Raw genomic sequence first — 12,027 nt, forward strand, 5'->3', positions numbered from 1 at the left:
CCTATGTATTTGTCCTTTGGGGAACATCAAGATATTACACTAGTGATCTATTTATTAAACTTCTATGAAGATATAAGGTTAAATTAAATATATGTCTGTAGTGCCATATTTGATTTACTGATCATCTCACATTGAACACTATGTTTCCCTACTAGCACTGTATAAATTGGTAAATACATCATGTGACTACTTGAAGTAGACTTTTTAAACAATGTATAATTAAAACGGTCCCAGAAAAATCATAGTAGCATAAGAGAACATCAACTTCATAATGTCCTAACCCTACCTTGAAGAGAACTCTGCTGTAAATTGTAATAAGGCATCTCCTTCATTTTCTGCGTTTTCTGGCACTAAAAAACAAACAAAAGAAAAAACAAAAACAAAAAAAAACAAAACAAATAGACACAAAAAACAAACCACATAACATCTAATCCCACAGATAAGAAATATATTTAATCAATAAAGAGGAAATAAAATTAAATTTTAGCTTCTGTGATATATTTGATGGGATATTTTAACTCAATATACGTTAGAAGATTTTATCAAGCAGAATCAAAAAAGTTTAAAAAATTCTAAGTTCAGAAAATTTCAAAATCAACAGACATGACTTTCCTGAGCATCTAAAGTATGTGCCAATTGTCAATCAGCATTTCAATATTTTCTTGAGATAGATATTTATGATCAAATTATATATAAGATCTGAAGTTGTTTTAGAGACCTTATTAATTTAAAGACCATTTTATATAAATATCACATCTATTTCTGCCAAAAGATGCTCTTTAGTTTTGCTGAGTGAATTGGCCAATGGACTTAATTTTGCATATAGTGACCATCTCTGGTTTCTGTATATCATGTGCCTCTTAAGTGAAAATAGAAGAGATGGCATATATACTGTACATAGTTTCCTTCCAAAGATGGGTAACCATAGTGAATTAAAAGGTAATATTACTATCTTTCAGACTGACATCTCTGATAATAGATTATAAACAAATACCAATAACAGACAGTACAATTGCTTGATAATAAACCTCTAGGATTAAAGTAAAGAAAATTAAACATAACTAATTATACATGTGAAGCAAAAGTTATATTCTACTGCATTTTTGGTGAATTTACTAGTGAAAATCAGAACTTTAAAGTTTCTGGTTCTAATGAGGAATGTCCATTCCCTATATTTTATCTTTTAAACTTAAAAGGTAGTAAGAGGTTTTTAAGTTCACTGTGGTTTGTAAGTTTGTACTTATAGAAAAGGAGAATTATAATGCTGACCACAAATAGCTATTAATACTCACTCATTGGAGATTTTCTCAGGGCAGTTGATGACATGCCGAATACTTCTCCATCATCCACCCCAAATTCTGAAGCATCTTCAAAGTCATCTCCATCGCTATCACTAACCATATGAACATCCGTGCTTTGCTATTTAAGGAAAGTCCTCATTAGATTCATACTGACTTCAGCACATCAAGTTAAATCTATGTATAGGACAGTGATAGGATAAAAGTAAAGCTCAATATTTTTCATCTTAAGGCTCACATACATACCTAAACTTACTGTGAAAATTTTAGAATAAAGGTAGGAAATGACAAAAAAATGAAGGATGATTTAAATTCATATTGTTCTCAAATTTCTCATTAATGGATCCAGAAATAAGAGAGAGAACAGGACACTATACTAACAGTGTTATTGGTAAATATTAATGAAAATATTAATGAAATATTAATGAAAACTCAGGGTAAACTAAAGGCTATATAAACACAAAATAATGTTATACTCAGAGTGGTAGCACATGCCTGTAATCCCAGCACATGGGAGGTGGAGGCAAAGGATCATAATTTTAAGAGAGTTCATACAGACACACCATCCTGAGCTATACAATAGAACAAAACAAAACAAAACAAAACAAAAATCAGCTTCACAACATGAACCTGGCTGCTATCCTCTAGATTAGGATAGTATTCCAAAATATTAAGATTTAAACATCTGACTGTGATATGAGTACCAACAAATATTTGTACCTTATCTGAAAAGATGTCAAAATGAAAGTAACTAGGTAGATGACTGTCCTATGTTCAATAAATAATGCACATACATTATTTAATACATATACTTTTTTTTTTTTTCCTCCCGGTAAGGTCTTACTCTATCCCAGGCTGACCTGGAATTCACTATGTAGTCTCAGGGTAGCCTTGAACTAATGACAATTCTCCTACCCCTGCCTCCTGAGTGCAGGGATTAAAGGCATGTGCCACCACACCCAGCTTTTTATTGTTGTTGTTTAATAATTTTTTTTTTATCTTTTAACATGTGCTATGCATTCTTTGGACTACACAGAAGAGCCTAACTTAAAAAAAATATATCTACCACATATAGTTACACATCCATACAAAGCCCTTCTAATGGAACCTATAAAGTCCCTCATTAACTCTATTATTAACCCTGCTCAGGTTAATATAGTTAAAAATCAAGGAATTGAGACAGGGGAGAAACAGGAACAGGATATCGGGAGACAAACACCTGGTTAGAATGGATTAAATATTCTGTCCACATCTTAAACAAAAGAAATTGTTAAGCTTCGCTTGTAAACAGGGAGACTGAAGGCCCAATCTGTCCTGTTCCCATTGGGATAGTCCTGACTAGAAGATGTACTATATGACAGCTGTCTTCCAGGATAATAAGGCTTGGGGCAATGAGTCCTGTATGACATTGTCACTACTGTTCCCAGAAATTAAAACAAAACAAACAAACAAAAAAAAAACTTGCAGATCACCTTGCAAGGACCATCATTGCACTGTTACTGGACACTAATTACAACTTATGCCTCACTGACTAAGGAAAGGGGTCAGAGTCCTCAAATAAAACTAGAGTGGCATCTGTACTTTGATGCAATTGGGCATCTGTTTTACCCTGATATACAAGGGAGTTACCTAGGAAGAAATAAGCCCATACCAATCACATGGTTCCTTCGATACACATACATACATATATTCCACTGGGTTCGAAGGGTTATCTAATGAGTTTAAGGCTAGAAACCAAATAGCTCCAGGCTTTAGATCTGCATCATTCTTGTGGTCAATAATTAAGCACATTTTTATATGGAAAGTTTCCTCTGCATAGAAAGGTGTAAACAGCTATTACCAGCTTTTTCAAAAACAGCTGGGTCAACTCACAAGAGATAGTGTGTGTGTGTGTGTGTGTGGGGGGGTCATTGGAGGCCCCCACCTGAGATTTAGCTGCCCCCTCCCATGCCCGCTGTATATAATAATACACAAGATCTCAAGACCTGAGGTGGGGGGGGGGCTAGGGGGCAGATAAGAGTATATATAGAGAGAAAAAGATCTAGAAATATGAGCTTCATTGAAATGGTGTCTCTGGAGTCTCATGCTCTGAAAGTAAGGCCTCAACCCACAGGCCAATGGAGAAGAATCTGCAGGATAATCCAGATATAGTGAGCTCCAATGAAGTATTGCTTTGGGGACTCATGCTCTGTGAGTAAGCCCTTGTCCTGAGGCTGAATGAGGAGCATCCAAGGTGTAATTATGACACAAGAATCTCCATCAAAGCAGCTGCTTTGCAGGCCCCATATTCCTGTAAGTAATCTTTATGCTTTGTAAGTGACCACCAATAAACTCATTGGTTTGCCAAATGTACTGGTATAATCATACTTTGGCTTGCCTTCTGAGCCCGATTTGAGGTGAAGACATGTGTTCATGTCAGCCCCCGGGGAAAAGTTTCCCATGAAAACCATTGGCTAGAATAATTATATTTACTACAACCAACAGAGTGTATATTACACTAGGAATACTATTAAAGGGATAGCAGAACATCTAGGACCAAGAAGTAAAATGGCCAGGGAGAATACAGTAGCATTAAACATTAATCTTGCAGAAAAGAAAATGTGTAATGATTGAGTCTCAATGCTTTACTTTCATTCCCAACAAGACAAAATCTAATGGAACTATTACCAAAGCATTACAAGGGCTAACTACCTTTGCAGATGCATTAGCTGAAAAATCAGCCATCAATGATCCTTGTACTGATTTCACAGAACAATGGCTTGGTAAACAGAAGGGGCTAATAACCTTTAATCTTACTTCACTCATCATAGTTTTATGGGGTCCTAGCATTGACAGGATGTTGTATCATTCCTTGTATAAGAGGCTTAATCCAAAGGCTCATTGAAACTGCCCTCACCAAACAAACCCCTCCTCCATATTCAGCTAACCTCCTCATGCTAGATGACTATGAGCAGCACAGCCAGTTATTATTAGAGTATGAAGACTACAACTATGTAAATAAGATGGGGGTGGGGGGCGATTGTGAGAAATGGGTATTTTCAATCAAACTAGCCTGGCTCCATTTTAGATTGTAACCTCACTCGTTTGTTATAGGGGAATTGTTTAAATTCTCAGAACTGACTCAAAGGGACTCTCCAGCTTCCTTAGTCCTGTCAACTTCCCACTCCTTTTAATTAGCCAATAAATTAGATCATGAACCCCAGGCTCAGCCAATGAGATAAAACGTTGAGTCTCTCTCTTGCCTCAGGGATAAAAGACTGTTGAACTGATTGATTGCCTAATGTGTTTGCTACCTTGCCTTTGGGATGTCAGATTTTAAAGTTGCAAGTGATTTTAGAGATGTCTTATCACTGTTTTTCTAACTTCCTTTCAAAGAGTTACCACTATTCTGCAGGCACAAACAAAATATTGCATTAAACTATAATACAAAATATACAATGTTTACATGTAATGGGTAAAAGCAAGGCTATTTTGGTTGGTTCATGGAGAGGACAATAGGGTGCCTAATGCTCTTATATTTAGTTATTTAATTTCTTATATTTGATAGCTAGATATTTCTAAAACATCTCACAATCCCATGGAACAATCTTCAACTCCTAATATTAAGCACAACTGTTCTAAATGAGAAAGCCAAAAAAATTAACTCCATTTGAGTCAGTATATCAAGCATTTCCTCCCCAGATATACACAAGCATGAATGTACAGAATCCTAGTTTTTTCTTTTCTTTAAGACAGCCATTCCAATGCTTTGAATAAACAAAGTAGTAGACATACTTAGATAAATCAATGAAAGGTCCTTGCTTTAAGCTGTTTATCCACTATTCTGATTCTACCACCATTCTGCACAAAGACCTTAGTTCTACATGTAATATTAATCTTCCCTTAGTATTTTGTTCTATAATGTCAAGATCTCCTGGTTTAATGTATTCAATGGCTTAACAATTCAAAAGGCCTTCCCATTTTAAAATAGCATGGCAGCCTCCTCTACAAAACAACATACCTCTTAGGATGAACATCTGGTTAAGATGTCTTTGAATTCCCTGTGTATTTTTAACAGTCAAATATCTGGAAGTGCCCTTTAATTCTGAGGCTTAGTCATGTACTGTACATTCCTTCATAGTCATTTCTCAGGTTCATAGGCAAGTAGAAAGAAACAAAGGTCCAGGATGAAAAATTTCTCACATACTCCACATGTAGGCTACCATCTCAGCCTAGTTTTCAACCCCTCTTTTGAAAAGCATAAGGTCAAGGACAAAGGTTAAGAGACATGGGACAGAAAGAAAAGGAAAATATCCAATATAAACTTCTCTCTTCCCACTCCCCTCATTGTTCTAATCTATTGTCTTTCTCTTAATGCAGTTTAATAAATACTACCTCTTTCCCATAACAAAAGAACCTTACCTCATTCAGAAAGACAGTGATTTTAATTTTCTCTAAGATACATTATTAATTTTGGTTTCACGGAGTAGAAAATTCCCCACTCTCTTACAATTCCAGAAAAGCAAATCATATAATATCTTCAAATTGGAGGTATCTAAAAAGCTTATTTTGTTGAAAAAAAGTGTATTTCAAATATGAATTATTGAAATATCTGTAAGAAAGTGCTACTTAATTATGCATAAGGAACTCCTAATCTCTTCACATTTTCTTATCAGTCACCTAACAGGTTAGAAAAAGCTTTTTCTAAAAAATGAGAAAAATAACCTTCTAAGACTAATGTTTGCTGATGAGAATAAATAATTTTATTAGTTAAGGATACACTAAAATTCTTTGAATCCACAGAAAATAATTTAGAATTTTAAGAAATTTCATGATTAAATTTTGGCTGCTTATTCAGTTCATGTATTTACTTTATCATTGAACATGTACAAATCTCCACTATACTGTTTCAAAGATATATAGTCTATGTTCTCTCTAGAGGCACTATATTATATATACAGGTAATTATAAAAATAGATAACTGTTATGACAAATAAATTCTGTTTATTTTTTTAAAAGGTTCCTCTATTATATCCCTACGACCCCACCCACATTCCACTGAGGGCCTTCCTCAGTGGGGTTAGCACCAATGACACATAAATTCTCAAAGAGAATAACTAATTCACAATAAATAAACTGGTGTCCTAAGACATTTGGAAATCACTGACAGCAATAATGGCTATATATGTATTTGGGATTGTATGTTTGCATATGGTACATTAGAGCTTGACCATGAGAAGGGTAACCTATTTCAACGTAACAAGGGAAAGAAGCTGAGAAGCTATACTTGAGAAATATCAGTAGAAATTAAATAAGATGACAAAATTAAAAACACATTTTCAGGAGAAATAATATACATTTATAAAATATTTATATCTGTATATGTAACTATAAATGATATTTTTCAAGTGGAGAAGGAAGAAGAAAAAGTAACAGAGATGAAGGGTTTACTGACAAGTGAATATGGGAAAGAATGAGTTAAGTAAAAGAATTATAGAGTAAGACTTGATAAGCTTTTTAGAATGGGAGTGGATGACACAACTGTAAGCAACTTTAGGGTCAAGAAGTAAAGAATCAATAGCAGATGAAGTTGAGGGGGCATGCCAGAAGAAGCCTCTGTGTGATGCTAAGATTAAGAACAGTCAGAGACAAACTATGCCAAAGAGAGATAGATAACACAAATGAGATCACAAGATAGTTGAAAATCCTAGAGAAATAGAAAGCTTGAGCAATGAAAAGGAGAAGCCAGTCTCCTCAGCTCCCTAGTTAGTGAAGTGGAAGCAAGGACTTGTCCCAAAGAACTGTTGGTATCACTGTTCTTTATTTTCTCTCCTCTGATTGGTACTGGGGATTGATCCTCAAATGAAGGTTGATCACTAATAAGACCCTCATAAATAAAATCAAAAGAAATACCCCATTTCACTGATCCATCAATAACCACACAGCAACATGAAAAAGCAAATAAATATGATATGTCCAAAATATCACAACTCCTCAATTACTACATACAAATATACTGTAAAACACACTACCAAAGTGGTCAACGACTTCAAAGAGGATACAAACCAACTAATAATTAAGTAAGGAAACCAATTCAGTACCTGGACGAGAAAGTCAGCAGCAATGCAGATGAGAACTTTAACAACATGGATGAGAAATAAAGATATATAGATCCTGTAAAGCAAACCAAGAAGTACCCCAAAAGGACCCAGAAATGTTAGATAAAATCTGAATATAATACAGGGTGGGGCATTGGAGATGTGACTCAGCAGCAAATGCTCTTGCTTGTAAAGCCTACAGCCCAGGTTCAATTCCCCATTACCCACATAAAGCCAGTTGAACAACGTAGCACATTCTTTCTCTTTCTCTACTTGCAAATACATACAAATATTAAAACAAACAAGGAATAGTAACATCAATAGCCTAGATCAAATGGTAGAAGAAAGGAATATCAGAGACAGTACACAAAGTAGATAAAATACTAAATTCAGACATTAATAACAAAACAAAAAAGTAAATAAAAAACATGTCCACAACTTGCAAAAATTTTTGTGATATGATCAGGATATCAACCCTAATATTACATGGAATAGAAGGAGGTGATACAAAAAGTAAAGATACAGAAAATCCATTTAATGAAATTGTAACAGAAAACTCAGGAGAAGGAAATGGACATACAAGTAGAAGAGACATTTGGAACCCAAACTACATATGACTGGTGAAAATCCTTTCCACAGTCAAGATGCCAAAAGTATAAAATGAAAAAATATTACAAGCTGTAAGAGAAAAATAGGAATTATAAAGGCAAATATAACAGAATAGCATAAGACCTCTCAACAGAAATACTAAAATGTAGGAAAGATACAATGACACATTTCAAGCCCAAAAGTAAATAACTATAGACCAAGATTGCTCTATGTAGCAAAGTAATCTTTTAAAATTGACAGAGAAATAATGACATTTTTTTTGGAGACAGGTTTTCATGTTTCCCAGGCTGGCCTGAATTCACTATGTAGCTAAGGCAGGCCTCAAACTTCTCACTCCCTTGTGTCCACCTCACAAGCTGCTGAAAGCCATGGCTTCATACCTACTAGGCAAGCACTCTACCCACTGAGTTACAATGACTCCCCCCCCCCAGAAATTAGAACTTTATTATAAACATTTCATACACTCCATAAAAATCATAGAAATGGATTTTTTATGAAGACTGAAATTTCTGGAACTATATTTAAGATGAGCTTATTATTACCATGTATTTCACTTTCCAATGCTACAAGTTAGATCTAACAAAGGAAAATCAAAATTGCTTCATAGAAAACCAGTGAGCATAAAAATATATGACACAAAACTAAAATGAACCCAACCAAAAAAATTAATTCTGCAAAGTCTGTTAATCCTCCAAGTTAAAAATAAATGGTTTCCCAAGGGAAAATAATTTCATCATAGCAATTTGACAAAAAAAGCAGAACCACTCTCAAAAAAGGAAATTATATGTAAGAAAGATGTAATGACATTTTTAGAAAATGTAATTTGCATGTTGGAAAACAAGCATACTAAATACTTTGTGCTCACCCTGTTAGAAATCAAAGTACCGCCGGACGTGGTGGCGCACGCCTTTAATCCCAGCACTCGGGAGGCAGAGGTAGGAGGATTGCCATGAGTTCAAGGCCACCCTGAGATGGCAGAGTTAATTCCAGGTCAGCCTGGACCTAGAGTGAGACCCTACCTCGAAACCCCCCCCACCCAAAAAAAGAAATTAAAGTACCACTTGACATCAGATAAGTGGCATGAGTATCATAAAATCAAACTCCTTAGGTATTTTTCAATTTAACCTTAGAAGAACCAATTAAAGAGCTTTAAAATCTAAGGATAGAGTAGTCCAAAAGAATTTCTTCCTCTGTCCTTTCTTCACCTTGTTCCGCTTGACTATACTTGCAGTCCTCTTTGTTAGAGGCTTCATCTTGGCTTTTTATCTCTTTGATTCATAACCTTTTCTGTACTGATTGGTTCAGTTTCTATTTCTCTTTCAAGGTCAGGGGCAATGGTTTTCCTGAGAAACTGTCCCTGGTAAATTGGGAGTAGCCCAGAGAGGCTAGACTCAGCTTGATGTCATGCACTCAGAACTGGTTCTCTACTGTTTAAATATTGCATGATCTTACATAGGTCTGGATGGTTCCAAATGGGAATGTTGGGTCAAACATTCTATACCTCCGTCTGGAATCAACCTTTTCTCTGTACCTACCATTTCTTCAATAGTCTTCTCTCATCCTTCTGAAAGAAGTCTCTGGCTCCAGGCCCTTGGTTTTCTGTACTTTAACTTAATTTTCGAGATCATCTTGAAAAGAGTCACAGGATTTGTTTGAATGCTTCATTAGGTTGATAAAAAGGGATTCTCTATCATACTGAGAGCTTGGTAGAGAAATTTGATCATATATACCCATTAGTTGTTTGAGTTTCTCAGGATGAACATTCCCAAAGTAAGACTGTGCAATAAGCAGGAAGTTAAAATACCATGAGGCAGACATCGACTTTTGTCCAACATCTTATATTCCTTCACCTTAGAATGTAACTTTTAAAATTATTCAAACTTTAGCACTATTCTGTAGCTTTTTTTTTTTAACCCATCTTTGTCCTTTCAATGTGGTATAGTCATCTCAGGCAGGGGCAGGTGTCTACAACTACCCTTTCCCACCAGTTAAGGTGGTACTAAAATAAGCCCAAATTGTACAAGATAATTATAGAAATTTTGAGTACAGATATAGAAGAAAGAGACTCAGTCATAAGAACAAACATGAAAAATACATTTCATGTGAGGACCAGATGAATTAAGCAGAACTAAGACTTTATCATGTTCACCTAAGTAAAATGACCAACTCCTAATACAAATAGGAAAGAAAGAAAAGAACAGTAATGCAACCAACCAGAAAAATAGCCAATAAAATTATGGGATTCAGCAAAACCTCTTTTAGTAATAACTCTAAATGGAAATGCTTTAAATTTCTAATTAGAAAAAAAAAGCTGACTGTATTTGTTATTTACAGAAAACACATCTAAATGGCAAAGCTAGACATTAATTGAAAGGATGGAAGTGAGTATAACAATGAAATGAAAACTGAGAACAAGTTGGCCTAGCTATTTTTATATCTAATAAAGTATGTATCAAGCCAGAATCAGTCAGAAGACATGATAAAGGCCATTACATACTAATAAAGGGACCAATTCATCAGAAGATACAAATGCAGATATTTATGCACCAATCATTGGGCTCTTAATTTATCAAACAAACAATAATGAACATAGAAAAGGAGGTAGGTCCTGATTTGATAATATCAGACAATTTCAACAACCCACTGTCAACAACAGATAGGTTACCCAAACTTAAAATAAATGAAGAAAGTTCAGAGATAAAAACCACCAAATATCAAATTGATTTAATAAATATCTACAGAATGTTATATGCAGAAGCTATAGGATATACATTTTACTTAGTTACATGAGGAACTTTCTCTATAACAGTCACATTTTAGACCAGAAAGATAAATTTAAAACAATACTTTCATGGATTTATTTGACAGCAAGAGTGAAAGAGAATGCACCTTGTGCATCTGGCTTAACATGGGTACTAGGGAATAAAACCTGGGCAGGCAGGCAGGCTTTGCTAGCAAGCACCTGTAACAATTAAGAAATCTCCCTATACCCAGAAAACAAATCTTAAATATAAAACAGAAATTATTTCTTGCAATTTATCAGATCATAGTAGAATCAAAGTAGAAGTCCATAGAAAGAAAAATGTGAAACTACATGTAGGCCTGCAGATTTCATAATGCATTTCTGAATGATTACTAGGACCGTTTAAGAAACTAGAGAGAAAATTAAAATTTTCCAGCAATATGAGTCCTGAGAAGATAGCTCAGTGATTATGGATGATGCTTGCAAAGACTGTTCACACAGTATCACTTTCCCAGCCACCCATATAAAGCGAGATTTCTACAACAGAACATGTGTCTGGCACATTTGCCAAGGCATGATACCCTGGAAAGTCCATAAAAACACATAATGGTATTAAATACATACTTTATTGTTTAAAGCAACCTTTTTGTTGTTTGTTTGTGCAACCAGCCTTTTAAAAAGTCTTTACTTATTTAGAGAGAGAGAGAGAATGGGTGTGTCAGGGCCTCCAGCCACTGCAAACAAACTCTACATGCACATGCCACCTTGTGCATCTGGCTTACATAGGTCCTAGGGAATCAAACCTGGGTTCTTTGGCTTTGCAGGCAACCACCTTAAACATTAAGCGATACCTCCAGTGCCATGATTAAATACATTATAGAACCATAAGCACCATTCATGTGACAACCCTATCTAGTGAAACAGAAGGTCTATATTCATTAACAATAACTCTTCATCCCTCCCTCCTCAGCCCCTGGCAATCATCACTCTGCTATTTCTATATAATTTTGACCACTAAGTATCTTATATAAGTAGATTCATGTGGTTTTTATCTTTTTATGACCGGTACACTTGACTTTGCATAATATTCATCTACATTGTAGCATATGCCAAAATTTCCTTCCTTGTTAATGTTGCTTTGTATAGATATACTAAACTTAACTTTTTCATTCATATACAATAAACACATGAATCACTTCTACAATTCAGTTATTGTAAATAGCACTGCTATGAATATAAGTGTACACATACTGATACCCTGGGTTCAATCCCTTGAGCATATAACCCAAAGCAGAATTGT

At 34.9% G+C, this 12,027-nt stretch overlaps 1 protein-coding gene across 1 annotated transcript in view; it reads right to left on the bottom strand.

The window, feature by feature from the left end:
* Positions 1-12,027, bottom strand: part of Faf1 (Fas associated factor 1) — a 419,279-nt gene that overhangs the window by 144,930 nt on the left and 262,322 nt on the right. Inside the window, exons 10-11 of the mRNA XM_004663235.3 lie at positions 1,293-1,419; positions 287-350 (exon numbers count right to left, since the gene is read on the bottom strand). Coding sequence (XP_004663292.2) covers positions 287-350; positions 1,293-1,419 — 191 coding nt within the window. The remainder of the gene's footprint in view (positions 1-286; positions 351-1,292; positions 1,420-12,027) is intronic.

The sequence above is a fragment of the Jaculus jaculus genome, chromosome 5, assembly GCF_020740685.1.
Source record: "Jaculus jaculus isolate mJacJac1 chromosome 5, mJacJac1.mat.Y.cur, whole genome shotgun sequence".
Lineage (NCBI taxonomy): Eukaryota > Metazoa > Chordata > Mammalia > Rodentia > Dipodidae > Jaculus > Jaculus jaculus.